At 42.2% G+C, this 21,568-nt stretch overlaps 1 protein-coding gene across 1 annotated transcript; it reads left to right on the top strand.

Annotated features, from left to right (window-relative positions):
- The first annotated feature begins 1,329 nt into the window (after window positions 1-1,329).
- prr16 (proline rich 16) lies at window positions 1,330-20,515 on the top strand. The gene is made up of 3 exons (XM_064297248.1): window positions 1,330-2,299; window positions 11,051-11,983; window positions 18,397-20,515. The coding sequence occupies exons 1-2, from the start codon at window positions 2,165-2,167 to the stop codon at window positions 11,813-11,815; spliced, it is 900 nt and encodes a 299-aa protein (XP_064153318.1). The 5' UTR covers window positions 1,330-2,164; the 3' UTR covers window positions 11,816-11,983; window positions 18,397-20,515.
- The last annotated feature ends 1,053 nt before the right edge of the window (window positions 20,516-21,568 follow it).

Below are 21,568 nucleotides of genomic sequence, written 5' to 3'. Positions count from 1 at the left end.
ATTTGTCATATAGTACATACAGCACAGAAAATGAACGCATTAGTTGGTCTAACTGATTGGAATTTCTAGAATGTGAATATGGGACATTTTTACTGCATCCATTGCTATTTTCCCTTGAGGAAAAATGTTCAAAAATACATCCTGAGAATAAAACAGTGAGTGTCACTCTTATTCTCAGTCCCACTGATGTAGACTCACAAGTGCCTGTAGAGTGGCCCCAGACCACATAGGATATTATGGGGTTCTTTCAGAAACCGAAAAGTGCAGAGCAAATATTTTGCCTGAAAGATTGTAACCTTTTTAAACACACGTCTGCTGCTGAAGGGTAAAGCAGTAGAGCCTCATCCTGAAAGTGAACCGTCAGTCTTTTTGGTAAGTCCATTTATCTACCTTCTGTATTAGTTTGTTTTATTTCTGAACATGTAAAAGCTGCTCTTGGAGGCCTTTCTGTGCACAGTCTGTTTCATCTATCCGTTTTCAACCTCCGCTCCATGTTATGCACTGACTAAACACTGCTGGTGCTTCGTAATTTGCATTAGTGCTGTTGGTTTCTGGTGGAAATCTGGCACCTTAAACCAGCCATTATTTGTACAAATGTGTCATGAATAATCAACAAGACATGTACAGAGATTACTCCAAACTGTCCAAGCACACCTGACTCATTCTCTCATCTTAACACCCGTCTGTCCAGGTGTGTGTGATTATTCACACTCAATTATGTGGCAGCAAACTGTTATTTGTTGAGGTATTTTATGTTCAGATTTTGTTTTAATTTCTGTTTAATTAGGCGTTATTTTAAAATCTTAAAAAGTGAACTGAAAGAAGCCCTTAACTTGAGAGAGGTTATTTGTTTCAACATTTATTAACAAATTAATGCATTCACTTGTTTTGGAAACATTTGCATGTAGGCTATATATGAATTGTTTGCAAAAACAAACACTCCGAACTCCGTTCTCTGCATGTTGTGGATTGAGGACTGGCTCCCGTGATACGTCGTCAACGTACGTTTTGCACGTCGTAGTGTTTTAATTAGGCTACAGCGCGCGCCAACACGCAGAACTGCGTTCAGCTGCACACATGCAATAAGTTGTCCACGCAGTGCCGATTAAGTTTCTATGATTTAACTGTCACAGTCGACTCCGAAGTCATGCCACATGGATTATTCGATTTTTGTACCCTACATGTCAAGCGCACCCCCTCCCCCACCCACTGTCTCATTTATGCATTTATTATTTTTCTTAAGTGTTAGCTTTAGTAATTACTCCTCTAAAACTAGTGTTGCATTACAGTATATGTAATATTTTATAATACAACCGGCCTGCAAGACGTGCCTGAATATCGGAAAGCTGTACGACTGTCAAGCCAAGCCATCACTTTTCAATTCATACACTGGGACGGAATAGCCTGGTGATGCAGCCCATTCTCATTACATATCAGCCCTGCAGTTGTTACGAATGCCATCAGATGAAGAATATGCCATTACCGCAGCTGGGTTCCCCGTTGAAATGGTTCGTGAATGCACGATGATACCCATTAATTCGTCTAGAGATGACGGTGACCAATTATGCGCTTAGAAGGAACACTTGAACATCTTTGTTGGTATGATTCTTTGGCAAGATTGTCGAATGGAGGAGCGGATAGCATCTTTCGTGAGGCGAACGAATGAACACAGCCGATGTCGGGCATCGATGTTTGTGGATTGTTGAAACTGTTTAAATAAAAAAAACAGATTTTTTTCAATGGAATAAAATAGCGACCGTCGTCCCCTCCCGTTCATTCTACATTTTAAAGGGTTTAAGTACTTCCTGACACTGTTCAGGTGAAGAATATTATGAGAAATGGAGAAGCATGCCGGGCTTCAGCTTGGGAAACGACACCCTGGATATATCCTCAGACAAGAACATCAGGCGAAACAGTGGAAAGAGCTACTGTGGTGTTACACAACTTCACCATTTTTTTGTTTCAATCTTTTAAAATAATATTAATTTCAATATGCTCTCTTGCGCAGGCGTGCTGCCCGAGGCTCTGGCGATGTGCTTCGCTACATCCCTAAGCAATGTGTAAATGAAAGCGGGGAAACCCTCAAAATGCACGGACGTACCGTTCTTATCGCTCGAGAGGATTTATTCGTGATCCTTGAATAATTATTGTGCTTCACCGAAGAATGTCAGGAAAAACAAATGCGGAGTCAGAGGGAGTAGTCTCCAAAGTTAAAGTAAAACGGCAGATCAAGACAATCGTGAAGGATCTAGAGAACATCCTCGGAGACTTAAAGGATGTAGCTAAGGAACTCAAAGAGGTTAGTGTTCTGTATGTTGATTTGCGCGCTACTTGTGTTTGTTTTTTCTCTGTGAAATAATTAATCGCGGCGGTTTCTCAGACTTGGTAGATTGTTTTTTTTTTTTTTGTAAAGAGGCAGACCTGTATTGTGGACCACCCCCGTGTAAAGCTGTATTAGAATGAATTGGTCCAAGGCCTACGTATATTCTACGTATATCCACCGCACTCGGACCTTTATGGTCGTATTTATTTATTTATTTATATAATTATTTATTTTTATTTACTTATTTAGAGTCAGTGTTAATCTTTGGGATGACAAGGTCTGGGGGCACGACACAGTTCCTCTCGTATTTTATGTTCATTTATGATTAATATCTAACAATGTAGCCTATTTAATGTCATTTTGTATTACGTGAAATTATCTTACATTTGAACATGCAGAATGGCAATCTTTGAATGAGTATTTTTCGTCATTGGTCACATGCTTTCTGCCCGGTCATATTGCTGGCCATATATGAATGTGTTCCAGCATTGTTAAGGACGATTGAAAAGACAGGTAACAAAATTATGTTGCTTTTATCTGTACAAGTGAGATCTACACTGTGCTGACAGCCATTGGTTTTTGTTATGTCAGTGTGCATTTTACGTGTGGGAGAACCTTCAGCTATGTAAATAAATTTGTAAAGTAATGAAAACATTGGGCCTTCTGTATTTTACAACAGAATGCCGTCTCAGAATACAAGAGTAGTAAGCAAGCAAGTTATTTCGATATTTTTTCTTAGTCTAATGATTCATGATGAAATCAATTAGCTTATTGCGTCAAAACATTAATTATGTAACGTAGGTTCATTATAATTCTCCTAATGTACTATATACACAGACGTGTGTGTGTAAATTCATAAGTAAATATATGAAAAACTCCTTGGCATAGATTCTGTTGGCTTCTAAAACAACAGTGCAATTTAGAGGGCCAAGATGTAGGACACAAAGAAGTTAATTAAAATATACAGTGTCAGAACATATAAAGCATTAATTTAATAGTTTTCCATAAAAGTGACAGGGTGGGCTATTGTTGAACTTGTGCCCGTAAGGGAGTGGATCCAGATGCTTGCAGAGGGGATGCTTTAATCCATTTTGGTCTCTCAATTAAAATGCATTTAAATCACAACAAATCTTAGTCCGGTATTAGAAAAAGTGTCATCTACTGTATTTTATCAAGGACACTTTCATACATTCATGGAACTGTATCGGTTTAGATATGTTATCAATATTATTGGTTGATAAGGAGAAAATATCCCATCTTATATTTTGTCAGCAATGTCTTGTTGTTTCTCTCTTTGTCTTGAACATTGTAATATTGGACAGGACCGTTAAATTTGTCAACCTCTAGTTTGTGAATAGCCACACTTTGGTGATTATGCATTTAAAAAAAAATCAGAAGTAATTATCCAGAAGTACCAACAAGACAGAATTCACTGAAGTACTGATTTTGTTAGGTCCTTAGTACCTCATAAAAACAGAATGTCGTTTATATCGTGTTTCAGCCAAACTTCCTCGCTTTGTTACTGTTCTGATGTGACCCATGTAGGGTGGCTCACGAACGTGTGCCCCTTATCAGACCCCCAAATGAAAACAGACTGTGCTTACGCTGCTGACAGGGAGTCAGCAACTATACTGCACAGTCGCAACCATTCTGCCAGTACTGCGTGAAATAGCATTATGTAAACCATAGGTTTTCCACGTACACAACGATCACGCTTGGTGTTGTTGGAAAACCGATGTCATGGGGAAGAAGTCGGTGTCATTGATGGTGTTGTATAGGGGACGCTAACTGAAGGATATTGGAACTCCATTCAAAAGTGAACAGTAGGTAATGCGAGCTACCTATGAAATCTGCAGCCAGCTGTGTTACCATGGTTAACATGGTTTGATAGGCTTACAGAGATGACACTAGCTGGATCATTGATGTTGTATTGTTGTGATCATGTCTTTTTTTGATGATTTTGGGGTTTTTCTTTGGTCCTTGGGAATATGAAGGGAAAAGTGAAGTGGTTTGAGGAGACACGTTATCGTGATCACCTCCACACCATTGGCAGATAGCCATTCCATTACATGCACAATTCGCGGCATTGTATATTACCATTATTGGACATATACTGTAAAATAAATAGCATTTACTTTATCCTGGCATTCTTCTTTGATTCTAAACCACGACAAACCTGGCAGTTTTAGGGCCCAACATATACATAGGACTCAGGATATCTGCACCGGTCATTCACATGTACACTAGTGCCATCGCAAGATACACACGGTACCCTTGTTGGCTACACAAGCCAGAGGCACGTCCGCGTCTACCAAGACAGACAGCAATCCATATAGAGCCACAGTAAATGGCAGAAAGAGGCTGTAATCCCTAAATTGCAGTCTGCCTTTGTGTAAAACTGTTAGAACAGGGGAAAAGTTTAAAACGTTATTTTGGAGTCAGATAGCCGAGATGTCATTAAATTAATCCCGTTCCAGTCGCACTGCACGCGCTCAGTCACTTCCCCAGTTTGGTGTGTCTGATGGGACTCTTGCACCCTTGTTGGTGGGGCTTGTTTCAGCTGATGGATTCCCATTTCGTTGCTGTGGAAACACCCCTGATTGCCTCGCTTTTAGCTAACACATCTGAGGTGGGTCAGAGGAGAGGTGTCACACACATGCTTCAGTGAGTAAATATGACTAGCAGCGCTACATCATTAGCACATACGTAGTCAGAAAGAAAATATGAAATATTAATCGGGGGGGGATGTCGGAGACCTATACGGAACTAACTCTCCTAAAAAAAAATAAAATAAAAAAAAAACTGTCTTCAATGGGCTTATTGGGTGTTATCAAGGAGATAAAGGGAGAATCATGAATGAACAGTAGCAGGGATGTCTTTCCTAGTCAGGGAATCCAGTCCAGCCAAAAACACCAGTCAAGGGATCTACTTTACGACATTCAAAGCTACTGCGTGGAGATTATTGAGGCTTAAGATAACGTGGGGCGAGAGCAGAGGGTGTTTCCGTTCCCGCTGAAGTGCGTGGTGTAATGAAGAGACCGAAAACCGCTTTGGGGATGGGCCTAGGCTACCTTTATAATTGTGCGCAACTCGCCAGAAGGTGAGAAACTCGCGATAATTTTTCCATTACCGAAATGCCAATCTCTCTCTCTCCCTCCCTTATCGGCAGCCTGCTCCTTTTTTTAGCCGGCGAGCCGCGGGCACACCGGGGGCAGCCGGTTGACCAGAGGAGTTGCTGTTTGTTGCATGAAGAAATGAGGTAGAACCCTGCTGACCGAATCCCTTCCTCCCCTCTGTGCGCTATGGGCAATGGTGTTCTGACCTGTGGTAGCCATGGCGACATAGTCGGCCCGGGCTTACGACCCTGGGTCAGGTGCGCATTTTTCTGCCTCCTTTAACAATTAACAATGGAATCGCGCGCTCATTCCAGCGCAAGCTGAAAGTTCAGTGGCTTCTGTAGAAGAGGAGCAGATCCGGGCATCACAAATGGTGCCTTGAAGGGTGCCTTTGTCTTGTATTTGTAAGGCTCTTTTGAAAAGATATTATTTAAGCCTTTGGCAACTTACTCTGGAGCATGGTTTCTGAAGTGAGCAAAGTTTACAGGACCTCATTGTTCTAACAAAAAGGGTGGCATAGCTTTCATGAAATAGGCCACAGGAGAATGCATTGTCCTCATAATTGTCTGTTTATGAATGCCCTTAGAAGTAAATGTGAGTAATTTGTCCCTTGATAAACATCCTTTTTTCATGTGAAAGCTCTTCATCAGCCTGTTATCGCTCCCATGCAAATGTTTTCCATTTGTAGTTTCAGAAGATCAAACCATTTTCAATTATTTCTTCTCGAACAGAGACTCACTTGGATAATTAAGCAGCCCAGCGGTGGGAAACTTGCATTGCAAATTAGTGACAGTGCACCACTTTTATACTGCAACTGTGAAACCATTTTACCGACAAACGGTGAAAAGATCTCACGGCTGTTAACACTGTGAAAATGATCGCTGCTATAAACTGTGACAAGATAGTCTTTCCCCTAGTAAATTATCCTGCAAACATGGCAGATGCCGCAACTGAAATAGTTATAGAAACACAATTTATTTCAAATGTTAATTTGGTCTGAGGCTACAATGGCACAAAAGCTCAGGAAAGCAAGGTAGGTGAATAAAAAATGATCTTTGATAAACTGTACATTTTATAAAAGAGGAATGTAGTGTGGAATTAGTATCCTCAGTTGTAGTGAGCACGTTGCAGGTTAAATCTGATGTTGAATTAAATGCACGCCAAGGTTCAGTGTGAATGTCGTCTTGTCACGCATAGTAAAAATACATTAGTTGGGTCCAACACAATGTCATTGCATAAATTTCCTTTACATCCTTCCATAATAATAACCTTGAACGTGAATAACAGAATATGTGCCTCTTTCCGGTTCGTGGAGCACTGTATTAAGTGTCGTAAGTATTTTAGCATTAAATGTCACTGTCACAAAGAGTAGTGTTCAGGGTCATATCATTTAGAGTTCCCGCTCCACTGGTGCTTTACAGTAACAGAATGTGAATCGAGATGTTTTGCTTTATCGTTTTTCTTTGAAATGATGCGGAGAGATTTGCAAAGGGCTCATTGACTCTGGTCAGTGCAAAGGTATCTATGCTAAATATATCAAATTTAACTAATGTGACTGATATGATGGATTGGAGTGTTTTCTTTCATAATATTATGTGCGCACAAGGTTTATTTCATTCGCTACTTTCCATATCTCAGTTGGTTAATTTCAGATGATCCAGAACTGTGGATAAATTATGCAAAATTGCATGTTAATGCAGGTCAAATTGCAATGAGTTAAAGTGGCATCTTCTCTTCTAGATAAAGCACGCAAACTGCATTTCACGGGGGAAGGAAATATTCTCAGACATTTTGCTTGTGCTCAGCTTCAGATTAGGAAGCACTCTGGGACGGTGGTGTAGCGTAATGTTTAGGGAACTTGGGCTTCCCAGATAGTAAGCGATTCCTGGCCGGATCTGGGCCGACGCTGGCCCCGAAGTCAGCACTGCTGGGCCGGACTTGGCACAGTTGTGGCCCGGAGTCGTTTACTATCTGGGTTGTAACCTAAGGGTTGCAGGTTCCCATGTAGAACACTGGCATTGTGCCCTTTATCAAGGTACTTAACCTGAATTGCTTCAGTGCATATCCATCTGTATAAATGGATGCTGCGTGAACAACGCAGAGGCCGTGTCAGTCGCACTGCGCAATGCCTGTAATATAAATTTAATGTAGCTGCCGACATTTAGCGGATCTGTCCATACGAACTGAACCTTTGAGCATAATTTTAATCCATTCCTTTGCTGTCCACGTTTGCTTTGCTGCTTCAGTCGTTCTGAGAGAGACTCAAGGAAGCCACGTACTGTAGGACTTCATTGGCTGCTTAATCCTGGTCTTAAAGGGCTAAGGTTCACTAGGCTTCCTATCTCTGTGAGGGCCTGATAAGCCTAGAACTGGGAAAACGCTGTGCGGGGTTCAGCTGAGGTAATGATTAATTGAATCGTGTGGTTAGGGTAGGTGCTCAGGTGGAGAAGAAACGGTGGACAGTAGAAGCACTGCAGAGAGGTGACCTGGCGACGTTGCCAAGAATTTCCAACAGAAATTGTCCCTGACCTGACTGACGGGATGTGCGAAAGATAATGGGTACACAGGAACAGAACACAGAGACTATATAGAATGAGTCATGTCTCAATAGAAGGCGGAAAAAAGACAGGGGGGAAAGAACTAGGTGGATCTCTCCCTGAAAGCATCAAATGTCTCAGGAGTGCAAGTAGGACGTGATGAGTTGCTCTTGAGAAAAAGGAAAGGTCCAAGGACTGACCCCTGGGGAATAGCTTTTCAGTGCCATACCACAAACTGCAGCAAACAAGCCGTGCTAGACCTACAAGCCCCAGGAAATGGCTGCTCGTCTCTGAAGATCAAAAAGGGGTATTCATATGGAAAGAATAAGACAATCTCAGTAAGCTGGTTTCCTCGAATGAACATGAGCAGAAGCTGAGGGCAATGTTTCTGTAAGAAACGGGAATCGGCTGTGTGCTACCCTTCAGCGGGACAGTCGCACAAGCTGATGAAAGTAATTGGAAAGTTGACACTACATTTTTGGAGGGGGAGTGGAAGTTTCGAAGTATATGCAACGCTGAGGAATAAGGAAATGGTAAAACCGTCAAGATCCAGATCGAATTTACAATGACAGCAGAATTTTACAGCAGTTGTTGGAGAGATGCTGAAGATCCCTTGCTGTTTGAGTACCAAGCGAGAGTTGACGTCAAAAGGGAATCATGCACCGATGAGTGCTGTTAGGAATGTACTCAGCATTGTGGTAGCCTGAATATTAAATGTCAGTTAATATGTGGAATTTCTTTCTTTAAATCTATTTATGGGATTTGAATTTTACGATTTAGAGGCTGCATGTCTCTCTTCTTAACCTCTTTCCTGGGAAATCATGGAGGAGAAATGCTCTATTTGTGTAAGTCCTTCTGCCAGTTAGGAAAAGGGGTGTTTATTGTGTGCATCGAAGCAGTGTGTTTACATTTTTATATAAATAAATGTTTAAATAAATGTTTTTCCCGTGCAGTACTGTATTTGGCCTGTAGCACATCTTGTTGTCGGGCATAGCTGCGTGGCGTGCGCTAGCAAACAAATCTTCAGGGGGCCTTTTCCACAGGCTTTTTTTTTCAGCTGGATAAAATGCAATTGTTGTCGATCTTCGAGGATCCTGAGAATCGGCTACCCGGGAAAAGAGAGAAAATCGTCAACATGCATCAAGTGTTAACTCAATACCCCGGATTAATTATTGACAGTGCCTTTCAACAAAAAAACGAGAGCGTGCAGCTTTATCCCAGGGGAGAAAAGGGTAAAATTGTGTCTGATAGACAAACTATAAGGCAAAGTATGTGTATTATTTAAGTGTGTATACTGTTTTCTGAAGCCCCAGAGACTCAATAATTTGAGGTCCGTAACAGAATAAACAGTGCCTGTAGACATACTGTATTAGATTATTTTTTGTGGGTCTGCTATCAAACAGTTTACTGCAAATGTCTGGTATTTCTCAAAGCATGGTTTCACCGTAATCCAACAGAGGCACAACCTTTGGTCAAAAACAGCACATTTGCAAATGTCAACGGATCAATATCGCTGTTAGTGTCCCACCTTTCACCAAAAATGAGACTGACATTAAATTATTGCCTCCGGCTCAATATTCCCAGCTCATACATATATAATTCATTGTCAACATGAAAGTTAGCATATTCCAGTGAGTTTACTGCAAATTAGTTTCGGAAAGTAATCATCGTTTCACGAAGTAATCAGGCTTTCCTTTCATTTCAGAAAGTAATCAGGCGCAATAATCAAAGCTCATATATATATATATATATATATATATATATGATCTTGGAATATTATATATATATGTATAATATGAAAGGTGGCATATTCATGCAAGTTTACAAGCATTTGTTTCAGAAGGGAATCGTTACAGCAGAAGTGCACACATTTAGTTGTACAATACCAGGGGTACAGCAAGACACATGTGTGCGCATGGCTACTGGCTCTAAGTCTACATCTACAATGCACGTCTTGATGCCTGAATGTGATTTTTTGCCGACAACCGGTCTTTCTCCTGTCGTGTTCACGTTACGCTGCCTGCGTGTGGCCTGTGCGTACATGTCCGTGTAGCTCGTGTGACTAACGTGTGCAGGTATGGTTGGCTTGGCAACAGACGGACGCCAACATGGAGGATGATGCTGCGTTTCGTCCAGTGGCTTGCGCCTCGCACGCAGAAGTCGCTATTATCGTTTTGTTGTTTAATTTGATTGATTAGTACCAGGTAAGAGTACTATAAGCCCATTTGGACTTTTCTCTTTTAGTCACCTGCACAAATCAGTGTGCAGCCGCCGTTGTGTCTGTACGTACGTCTGCTCCTGTGCTTTTCCTTGTGCGAATAAATAAAACAAACAGACGAGTGAATCGATGAAACGCGCAACGGCAGTTGACGGTAGGGCGACAGGAGTAAGGCTACCTCGTACGGTGCCTTTGTACCGCCACAGCCCACTCCGATACCGCCGCTGGGAGAGAGGGCTGCTCAGCGGGAGCCCAAATTTTCAGAATGAGAGGGGAAGCCGTCGCCTTTCCCGACAAAGCACTCCGCTTTTTTTTTTGCCTGCCGGTTTCTAGTCGGGAAGCGTGTGGGAGTCGAGGTGTAGCGACTCACTACTGGTCCTGGAGGATATCGTGTTTCAGCGTAAGCACATCCTTGGTGTGTTTGGATAGTTTGGGCAATTTTTTAGGCTCTAGTAAGGGAAACTGTTTTTTTGAGGTGGTCAACTCCTGGAAGTCATCAGCAGCTTCAGAACAAAGTGCCGCTTCCCTCAGCATCTGTGCAGTTCATGCTCTGGACAATGGACAACACCAAGTCACTTTATGGGGCAAAAATACCGATTGGTTCGTTCAGTATCCAGTTGTGTGTTGAAAATAAGATGCAGAAGTCGGATCACGTGAGAATGGTAATGTAAGTGCGTCCCAAGAGTCTTAACTAGTACTAGTACTCCGTACTAAGTGTTGTTCTCATAACCCTTTTGAATGCGCGTACTGTATGTACTTTTGTTTGATGAGACTGGATAAGAACGCCTGTTGACCGGATGTCATGTGACTGACTGTCGAGACCCAGCTGTGATCCCCTCTTTCTTGCGCCTCGCAGGTTGTGCACGACATCGACTCGTTGACCTCTGACCTGCGGCTGGAGGAGGAGCTGACGGACAGCTCCAAGACGGACACCTTGAACAGCAGCTCCAGTAGCACCACCACCACCACCACGGCCTCCAGCATAGAGAAGGTGAAGCACCACCTCGACGACTCCGCCCTTCGGCTGGCCTTGGTCAGCCCGACCGTCCTGACGGTGATGAGGAGGCCGCACCCTCCCCTGCCCCCGCCCCGCCTGACCCCCCTCCGGACCGAGGAGCGCGGGCCGAGCTCGCTGGCGGGGCACCTGGCGAACGGAACTCTGTTCCGGAACGGCCTCTTTCCCGGGAAGCCCGTCGGCGTGCCGAGCAGGGACCTGTGCTGCATCCCCAAAAGCGTCCCGGAGCGGGGGCCCACGCCGCCTCCCCCGCTCCCGCTCCCGCCCCCGCCCCCGCCCCGGCACGAGAAGAGCAGGTGCCCCCAGGCCACGCGGGAGCGGGTGCGCTTCAGCGAAAAGGTGCAGTACCACGGGTACTGCCCCGACTGCGACCTCCAGTACAACGTCAACAACACGGACGCGCACCTGCACTCGGACCTGATCGACGCGAAACTCAGCCCCGCCCACTACTGCTCCTCCCCCCCTGGGGGCGGGGCCCTGGTGGAAAACGGCTGCCTAAGTGCCAGTCACAGTTTCCCCCCCGCAAACACGCCTTGTGTGCCTCACCCCCTGGCCCCCAAGCCACAGAAAACTATTCTCCGAAAGTCCACCACCACGACCGTTTGATGTAAATGAACCGCGTTCTAACCGAAACACTTTGAAAATGATTTTAGTTTTATTTTTATGAGCACTTTCTACTTCGGCAAAAAAAAATTGATTCATGGATTATCTAAAAGATGCGAAATGCCATCAGGAAGACAAAACAAAACAAAGCAAACGAAGAGGAAAGAAAGGGTGAGTTTTCTCCTCAAGTAACAGATAAATCGAAGAATGTGCTTTATGTGGGGCGTTGTTTGCGACATTTACCCACATCTTTAATTTCCTGGAGAAATGTTATCATTTTTTCATGTTCATTCATACAAGACTGGAACTGAAGTGAAAATCTAATCTAATATTTGACGGTGAAGTTTCTCTCTAATAATATGCGGGATCATTCGCTGAAATGTGAATGCAGATGAACGTTCTGTCATTCTTGTGTCACAAATTCGATGTGACGTGAGAAGGCCGCCGTGTCCAGACAGGTGCTAACCTGCGCTGGGCCTGGCCAAAAAGAGTCGCTCGCTGTGATTGACGGCTCCCGCCCCGGTGGGGGGGGGGGGGGCAGTGCAGTGCAGGGCAGGGCAGGGCAGGGCAGGGCAGGCATTCACCTTGAGACAGGACTCAGCCGTTAGCTCAAACGCATTTTAATAACCCAAAAAAAAAAAAAACGAGTTGGAGAAAATTAAGAGTGCCGGTGCTCGTACAAAACAACAACAGAAGTAATTTACGCCCGTGGGCACGTGCGGCCGCTAATTTCGTGCGGTGAGATGAAATGCGAAACGTTTGATTACGGTGCACGGATAGCTCGCGGCGCTTTCTCATCTAGATCCAGTTGTTTTTTTTCAAGGGAACGGCACATCGAATGCTAAGGAAGTTTTTTTTTTTTTTTTATCTCACTTTATGATCATTTTCCTTGCTTGCTTGCCTTCTAAAAATACATTTGTGTGTGTGTGTGTGTGTGCACGCGTGTGTCTGTGTGTGTATATTTGAAATGCGCAAGCACACTTGAGGTTGAATGTTCTGGACTGAGAGGAAATTTCAGACATGGATCGCATACGCCAGGCCCACCTCCCCTCCCACACTGTGAGTAACGAGTTTGAACCCGGGTTCTGTGTTGAGTCACTCCTGGCTGCCAGCTCACTTCATCAAGGGGGCATAGCCGGGATTAAATCCTACCGGACGCCGGCTTTTTTTGGCTCTCTCCCTAACCCCCCCCCCGACCAGCGGCTGCGCTGGGTTTATCTTCTTTTAAACATCCAAAACGGGAGCGGGGGAAATGACACCAGGTGTTATTCGCGAAAGGCGCTTGACAAATCCGTACAGTTTTCAGAGAGAAATGACGGCCTTGATGCTGGCAAAAAGACAGACCTGCGTGTTTGTTGTCTGACTGTCCCAGCTTCACAGCCGGAACGCGACAGTTAATGCCCCGGCGGTTTGGCAAACTTTGAGATTCTCACTTGCTAATATTCCACATTTTGTGAGTGATTTCACAAAACACTGCACAGGGCTTCTTAACAAACAGCACAAACTGATTTGCTTAAATTAATTTCATTAGGTTTTCAGCCAGGGATAAACCAATAGATAGAGCATTAAAGTATTTAGAGTAGATATGCTCATCCTAAATTATATTACGGTGCGACTGCTCATCGAAGTATGTGCTGCATTAATAGTGATTAAAATTAGACCAAATAATCATATAATGGTGATGACAGTATGAACACAACTGGCCTAGATATTATCAAACCTCTCATTAATATTCATAAATCTGGATCAGATCCAGTTAGGCATGGAATAATGCTTTTTTGTTATGTCTTCCAAAAAGTAGTATATCTTTTTTTTTGGCACTTGAGGATTTTAAAACTTGAGAGAATAGCTTATTAGTATGATATATCTGAATTTAATTTCACAGCTTTCGCCAAGGGTGAGTAGCAGCGTTAATGAGTGGGAAGTCTTTGGCATTCAAGTGTACCAAAGTGTACATCAGCTTGTCTTTGAAAAGCTTAGAAATGTGCTTGGGAAGGAAACCTGGCTGTTGTAACCATTGCCATTGTGAGACAATCCTACATTTATTTAGATGTTAGGATGTATTGTGTAGGCCCTAATTACACTCATATCAGATCAAGATAAAGCTGACAAATCAATTTCTGTATATCCAATATATGTGGTTGTCAGTTTACAAGTAATTTTTTTCATGTGTGGAATATCCTACTCAGTGAGTTTAGTTTTGGGCATTTCTCCTAGTTGTTGTATTTAGTGTTCCATACAAGCTGCCAACCAGTTTTACAACAGAGTGTCTTGCAGCTCCACCACGCCTAGTATGATGCGTCATGTGCCAATAGAACGTTGGTGACAGAAGAGCACGGTCGAGTACTGGCACTAAAGTCACACATCGTTCAGACTTGGAAAAATATGATCCGTATCTGGATTTGTGTGTTTAGACTGAATCACCAAATTTAACGCATATTAGATTTATCAACAACAAATCTGTTGCATAAAAGGCAAGCGTTTGCTCTTGACTTTATGGATTTGGCGTAATAACAATGAATGCACGCTTCTATTCATTTTTCATCCCATGGTCATCGTTAATTGACTCGTTTCTCAAGTAGTATGTTTATAACTGTGGTATGCGTATTCATTGTATTTTACCCACACATCTTTGGTAATGGCATAAGATAAAGTTTTGCTCATAAAAAATGAACTGTGTGCTGGGGAGAGGCAAGACTTGGTGCAAAATAGGTCATAAATAAAGATGACAACCCTCCTGAATTGGAGATGGATGACGGAGTATGCCCTAAATTTACATTGCATTCTCTAGCTTCTCGTGTGGTTATCATATATCTTTGGCTAGCAGGTGATCTCTCTTTCGACGCATATTCAAAATATTTTCAAAGAAGCATTTTTCCCACCTGAGAAACAAAGCCCTGTCCTAATGCAGATATCAAACCGCTAGGTATAAGCCAATCTGCAGTACCAGCTTTTAGTACAGCAAGTGAAGCCAAAGTCTAAGACTTTGTGGAAGGTCGCTGTGCCATTGTGGCAGGTGTGTCCACTCCATTAGGCGATGAGTGGACAGAAGAGCTAAACTGGGAATTAGCCAATGGAGCTGGGAAATAGAGGAGAAGAGAGTTCATAAAAACAAACCTCTAAAAACATAACTTCTTGCCTCACAAGGAGGTTGCGGGTTCAAGTCTCGGCAGGCCCGGATACTCCGCGTGAGCTTTCATCCTCTCCCCGTGTTCGCCTGGGTTTCCTCTGGGTACGCCAGTTTCCTCCCACGGTCCAAAGACGTGTAGCCCAGGGACTACTAATGAAAATTAGCCTTCCTGGCTAACTCTGGCACATTTACTGAAATGATTATATATAGATTAAATATGTCCAAATTGATCGTGTCAAATAAATTGATATATTAAATGAATCAAAATTAATTTCATTTGCAACTATGGTTACGAATGAAATCCCAAACTAGTGATATTAACTGTAAGAGTGGTGAGGTAATTACTGCATCTACTGTACCTGGCATCGGACTGTTACCAGCCAGCCTTCGCTGTGCATACCTGTTGGTGGGGCTGCCGCTGTCCATGGTCCTGAAGCCATCCCTAGGCTTTGAGAGATAGCAGGAGACTCTGACACTGGCCTTCTCCACTCCACATCACTCTGCACTTAATTTTGGACAGTCCTCGCACATTTAGGACTAGTTGACATCCTATTATTTATGAGTAATCTTCCATAGGACAGGTTCATCAAAGTCATTTGAAGATTTTTGAAAGATTATCAACTTTCAACCTCACAACATGGATGGCATATGCAATTACTCCTTTTAAACATGGCTCACCTTTTTAATGTCAATGTCAATGTCTTCAACCAACTAAAACAAGGAATCAATGGTGGAAGGGCACTGTTTTTACGGGGTCTACGTTTGCGTTTCTCTAGTTAGACGCCATCTTTTCCCACTGTTGTTGGCACTGAGAGGTACATCTCTCCTCTGAATCTCTTGTAGCACTGCACGGCTTGCAGAAAAAGAAAGAAGAAACGGTTGTCTAACACATGAGCAGAAATGAAATGGTATTCATGAAGATCATTTGCTTTAATCATTTAAGGTTAGCCATTTTTGGTAATATGCATTAAAAAAAATAGGCATCAAAGGAGCTTTTCAGCAGGGGAATCTACTACCACCACCCACCTCTGGATTACGTGCTTTTATCTGTCTCCATAATTTATCGGAGATACCAGAACCACTGATTTAAACTCTAATTCTTCCAGTCTCATGTCCCCTGGTGCTCATGCCATAAAATAATGATTTACGAGAGTCCAGAAGTCTCTAGTTTCTCCCTTCAGCACATAGAGATCTTCTGTTGGCATGCACCATTCAGACTCTCGGTTTAATTGCACAGCTCACGTTTTACAGTCGATGCACACGGTCCCCTCTATCTATTCTGTTCTTTGATATTGATTTTGCAATTAATTCTCTGTGATGCGCATTGCCACAGTTTAGTTGAGATGTAATTGCATTTTATGTGATTCTTACTGAGCATGTCTCTGGGGAGGAGACTGTCACTGTGCTCTTTGAAAACCGAGCAGATAAAAGCAAATCCAAAGTGGGAGGGACACCGTTCATTTCAATGTTATATTTTAATGCATAAAATATGAAATTTAGAATTAATTAAGTTGGATGTGTCAATTTCAAGTCTTAGTAGTTAGTGCTTATCGTCATTTCTTGCACGTTTTATCAGTGTTGAAAGTTTCATTGGAATGTATCACACACAATCCATGACTGCGATAATTAAGAACTCATTTAATTTCTGAGAGTAATAGTGGAGACCAGTAGGCCACACCTAAGGCTACTTTTAAACTACAATTGTTATTAATATGTTAGTTTAATAGTTTAAAGGGGCAGTTCACCCTAAAATGAAATGTATGGGTATGTTTCCACTTACCCAGCGTACTATACAATCATCCAGATAGTTTCGCTGAGATTTGGTGAGTTTTCTTGATACTCGCATGCAACTCACCCTGATACAACAGACCTCGGCGGAACCAAAAATTTACATTTGAACAATTCAATAGCAAAGTCTCTTTCCAAATACAATGCCACGGTTACTCTGGAACATCCGAGGTAATTGGTGCGCGGTTTCATCAAAATTCTGGGTTGGCGCTGCTACAAAAAAAGACACTGACAATGGTAGGCAGAGGCTCATTTACAGTCATATGCATGGAACGCATGCTATCACAGCTAATGTGCAAACCAAACGGAAAGAGAGCTCGTTCTCAGCTGTCCTCAGGTGCACCTGAAGCAAGTGGAGAAATGCCTGTTCGTGATTCCAAAGCTTAGCCTTAGCCTGAGTCAGGCTAATAGAACAATAAAGCTACACTACCGTTAAAAAAACGGCAGTTTAAAGACTCTTAACCATAAGCTTCCCAAAGCCAAATGCACATGGCATTAGATATTAATGTGCTCATTCATTACACTCTGCATTGTAAAGCATTTATTTTAAACATACATGCCCAGTCGTCTATGTCCAGAGGTCTCAGCTGGAAAATACTCTGAATACTTTAATGCTCTAAATTAATTTGAGGACCTGTGCCAATTAATTTGTGCTGACTTAATTTACATGCTTGTGTTTGTGTTGGAACTCCGTGACCTTGTTGTGATGTGTCTGTTAGCCTTATAGGACACGTCACTTTTCAGTGTTAATTATACATAAAATCTTTTTTTCTCTTTTCATTTCATACTGTTTAAATGATTAAGTGTGTCTGTAAAAGGTGATGTTTTTGTTTGGGGGGAGGGGGGGGGGAAAAGCTGGTTGTATATAATTGTGTGCGGTTGATTAATTGAGAATCTATGCACAGCATATCTGGTGACATTTAGCTAAAAAAAAATCATTTGTCTCCAAGATGAACTGCCATCTGTTCATGATGGTGACCTGTTTGAGTACAATCACTGAGAGGTGCTTTTTCACTATGAGTGAAATACTGTGTACCAACAGTAATATGTTCTTTGGCATGATGTATTGTCCTTCTTAAGTCTACCCAGGGCAGACATAATTTACTTTGTCAGAGTATACAGTGCTTGATGTGGGTACATTGTCTGTGGCGGTCCAATCGGCTCCCAACACCATGCATCAAACAAAGCATGTGGGCTTAAATTATCAAACTGTATGCACGGCTGAACGGACACACTTTTAACAGATGAGCCGTGGAATGGTAGATCTTTGCCAACGTGGTGTGAGTGATCTGAGATCAGCACATGCACATATATCATCGGAAAGACTGCTCAAAGCAATTTCAGTTACACTGTGTGTGTGTGTGTGTGTGTGTGTGTGTGAGAGTGAGAACAGAGTTAGTGTGTGTGTGTGTGTGTGTGTGTGTGTGTGTGTGTGTGTGTGTGTGTGTGTGTGTGTGTGTGTGTGTGTGTGTGTGTGTGTGTGTGTGAGAGAGAGGGTGTGTGTGTGTGTGTGAGTGAGAACAGAGTTAGTGTGAGTGTGTGTGTGTGTGTGTGTGTGTGTGTCTTTGTGTGTGGTTACAAATCTGGCGTTTAATGGCTGTAGGTGTTATGCAAGTTCGACCCGTTCCCTTTTGTCATTAATGCGCTTTTCTTGATCCCCCTGCAGGTCCTGCTGGATAACTGTGGGAACAGCAATCACAAGACAGTAAACTCCGATCTACTTTATGTTCCATCGCACAGCGATGTAAAAAACCCCAGGCGCTCACCGTTCAACAGAAATCCCTCCAAGCCACCGTCGCCAAATAATTTATGACCACAGAGAAGGAGGCTCCGGACCAGAGGGCAGGGATTTGTCTGCGGTGAACACGAGACGGAAAGGAAAACATGAAGCTAAAGTAAACAAAACCCACATAGTAAAAAAAAAAAAAAGGAACAAATTCATTTACAAAATTTAAATTCCGGTTTATTTTTCTTTTTTGTCTAAATGGTTTCATTTCGAGTGTGGAAACTTGAGCGGTTCTCGGTTCGATCTGCCACTGCGCTGAGAAAAGCTGGCTGCGGAAAAGATGGAGGAGTCGTCAGCCTTGACTGAAACAAATGGACCAAGTTCAGTCGTTTAAAATCATGATTTGCACACGCGCCGACCTGCAGTGTTTGTTTTTGTTTTTATTTCCGTTCTTCGTATATCGCTTTGGTTTCTTTTCATTCAGAATAACCAAAGTGAGTTTTGTCCGTTATATCATTAAGGCGACTTAAGTTTTCTAAAACAAGGTGATGGCTTCAGTGGTTTTGATATTAACAAAAAGTATGTCATAAAGAACTTATATCAGTTGCTTTAATTTTTTACTCATGTTGGATCAGCTTGAATCTCAACTTCAGGCCTTTTATTTGAGTTCTGTAGAGCCAAAAAAACAGGTAAGACAAAAATAACCATAGATATTTGCATTTTCAATTTGCATATTGATGGTCCTCCTTAATTTCCACACTTCCTGTTGTGAAGGGAGATGATTGGTGCAGGGCCCAGAGCTAGACATGCAGAGGAATACAGGAACGGCACTGAACTTCCTGTTTGCCACACACAGGAATTGATAAGAGCTTATCGCTGGAAACCAGAAGATGAAATAATCTTAAGAGCAAGCCAAAAGAAGCTGTGAACATAATTAGAAACTATCTGCTTTATAATTTATTACTAGAAACCATTTTTTCATTAATATTTTTCTCTTAGGATTCAGTGTGTTAATCTGTGGGGCCCATTCAAATGAGCCACTGCTCTGCTTTGTCTTTAATGCAATGAGTATATAATTTAAGCAAATATAAGCTATTTTTTAGATTCCCAAACAAAGCTATGAATTAATTTACCATGACCACAACATGTTTAAGTGTCCAAAATGGGTAACATTTACTTACATACTTTGCTCAAAACAGTCAAATCAGCATAGCAATTAGTTTGAAAACCCCCAAGTATTTGATATCTATGTAGGATGATCTGTGTTAGCATCCGTGTAACATACAGCTTTACACACACCTTAAACTACAATAATTTGCATCAAATTTTATTTGTATATCTATATATTTAGAGCCTTTTTCTAAAGAGATTTTTAGAAAGTAATTTAAAAAGAGGATATTTTTGATATTCCTTAGAGAGATGGGTATTTTAAAAGATGGCTTTCAACCTTTTGCAGTGCATTTATTTCTGTAGGGCATGTCGGACTAATTTATTTCTATATTTTTCGACAAAAAGAGGAAGTGACTCTGTATAAACATGGCATAAATTAATTTAAATGAAATGGACAAGCTGAGAACAAACGGCGACGTGACAAAGCGAAATAAATCAAACCAAATACATTCCTTAGTGTTCCTGAGCGGCACTGGCAAAACTAGAGGGCGCAAAGTGTTAACAACGGCCATTTCCCTGAGTCATCCTTTCATGGCTGCCGTCCCCAGTGCCATTGCTGGCTCAGAAAAACCGTCGTGTCTTTCGCCTGGCACAGAAGGTTCGGCGTCGCAATCTGTAGCCGGTGGACAGTTTCCTGTTGGATGATGTCATTTCCTTTCCCCGTCGGTGGTCCGCGTGGGCTCTGCAAAATGTTTCCATTTCCAATATGTCCCTTATCAGGGAAGGATGATCAGTCCGGACAGAATGGAGACCAGCGAGCTCTGAGTTTGTATTTACAAACCTGATGTCATTAGGAGAGAGAGAGAGGGGTATGCACTGTTTATGTTACCTGTCATAAAAATGTGTATCTCCCTGTTTAATACATGGATCAAATATATATTAATTTTCAGCCTGTGTGTGTTATGTGTTGATTTGAGACCACATGCTCAGTTTAAATGCCTGTGTTAAGCTGGAAAGGGCACTTAACATTTTGTTATCGTGCACAAGGGCCATTTTGAGCTTCAGGATTCGCAGAGGTGGGATGTTCAGGGTTCAGAAAGTTAAAGTCTTGGACTGCAGGGATTCCTGCAGATGATTGGTCGTTGGAAAAGAAACATCTATTTTCAGCATATTACCGTGTCTTGTGAGCGATATGTTTCATGGAAAACATTCTCAGGAACCTCTAGGACCATTTTGGGTTTTACCAGCATCTAGAGACTTTAAAGTATTTCAAATGCATATTTGACCCAGGTCTGCTTCGAACCTCAGTTTCCCTCCGAGTGGTTTTCCAAACGTTCATGTTTGTTGATGTCCAAAGAACCGAAAATAGACTTGAAGTTCAGTTCAGATTACCCCGGACTTTAGCATACAGATACTGATTCTACGCAGAGTTTTCGCGATTCGAACACGTTTTCTTGCATTCCCGACTGCAGAACTCGCCCGGTTGTGTATACATAAGCATCAGTATTCATGAACACAACATCGGTTGTGTTTGTGCCTCAGAGTTAATGGCAGAGCGCTGGACTGAGATAGAATGTGGACCTAGACACAGATAGCGTTTCGGAGAAATGGCCCAGGGGTCTTAGCGACGGGACGATGATTCGGTTCGTATGCATGGTTACGTACTCCATTTTCTCTGACTGATGAGGTTTAATAACAAGGACTGTGAGTATTTATCAGATGGACGTCCCTTTATACACTGGCCTGTTCATAATGTTTCACAGGTAATTGCTGCATACAGTCATATTAGATGATTTTTTTTTTGAAGGGACATTTTATGATTGTGTCTAAACTATCTTTATATCTGTGATAGTACAATTTTCCTGTCGTCTTACATTGCATTATAATTGGTTCACTTGGAGTTTCACTTCCCTTTAGAGGCTGAAAATTTTTAAAAATCATTTTCCAAAATTCTGCAGAATAGAGATGAAACATTTCAAAGTGTGATCATTTATTATTTAAT

This window comes from Anguilla rostrata, chromosome 10 (assembly GCF_018555375.3).
Source record: "Anguilla rostrata isolate EN2019 chromosome 10, ASM1855537v3, whole genome shotgun sequence".
Lineage (NCBI taxonomy): Eukaryota > Metazoa > Chordata > Actinopteri > Anguilliformes > Anguillidae > Anguilla > Anguilla rostrata.
This window is presented reverse-complemented; position numbering and strand designations above follow the sequence as displayed.

Excerpts from the sequence above, each read along its gene's own strand:
- prr16 (XM_064297248.1), top strand. The coding sequence starts at position 2,165 with ATGTCAGGAAAAACAAATGCGGAGTCAGAGGGAGTAGTCTCCAAAGTT. Across the intron at positions 2,300-11,050 it reads TAGCTAAGGAACTCAAAGAG|GTTGTGCACGACATCGACTC; the intron begins GTTAGTGTTCTG and ends TGCGCCTCGCAG.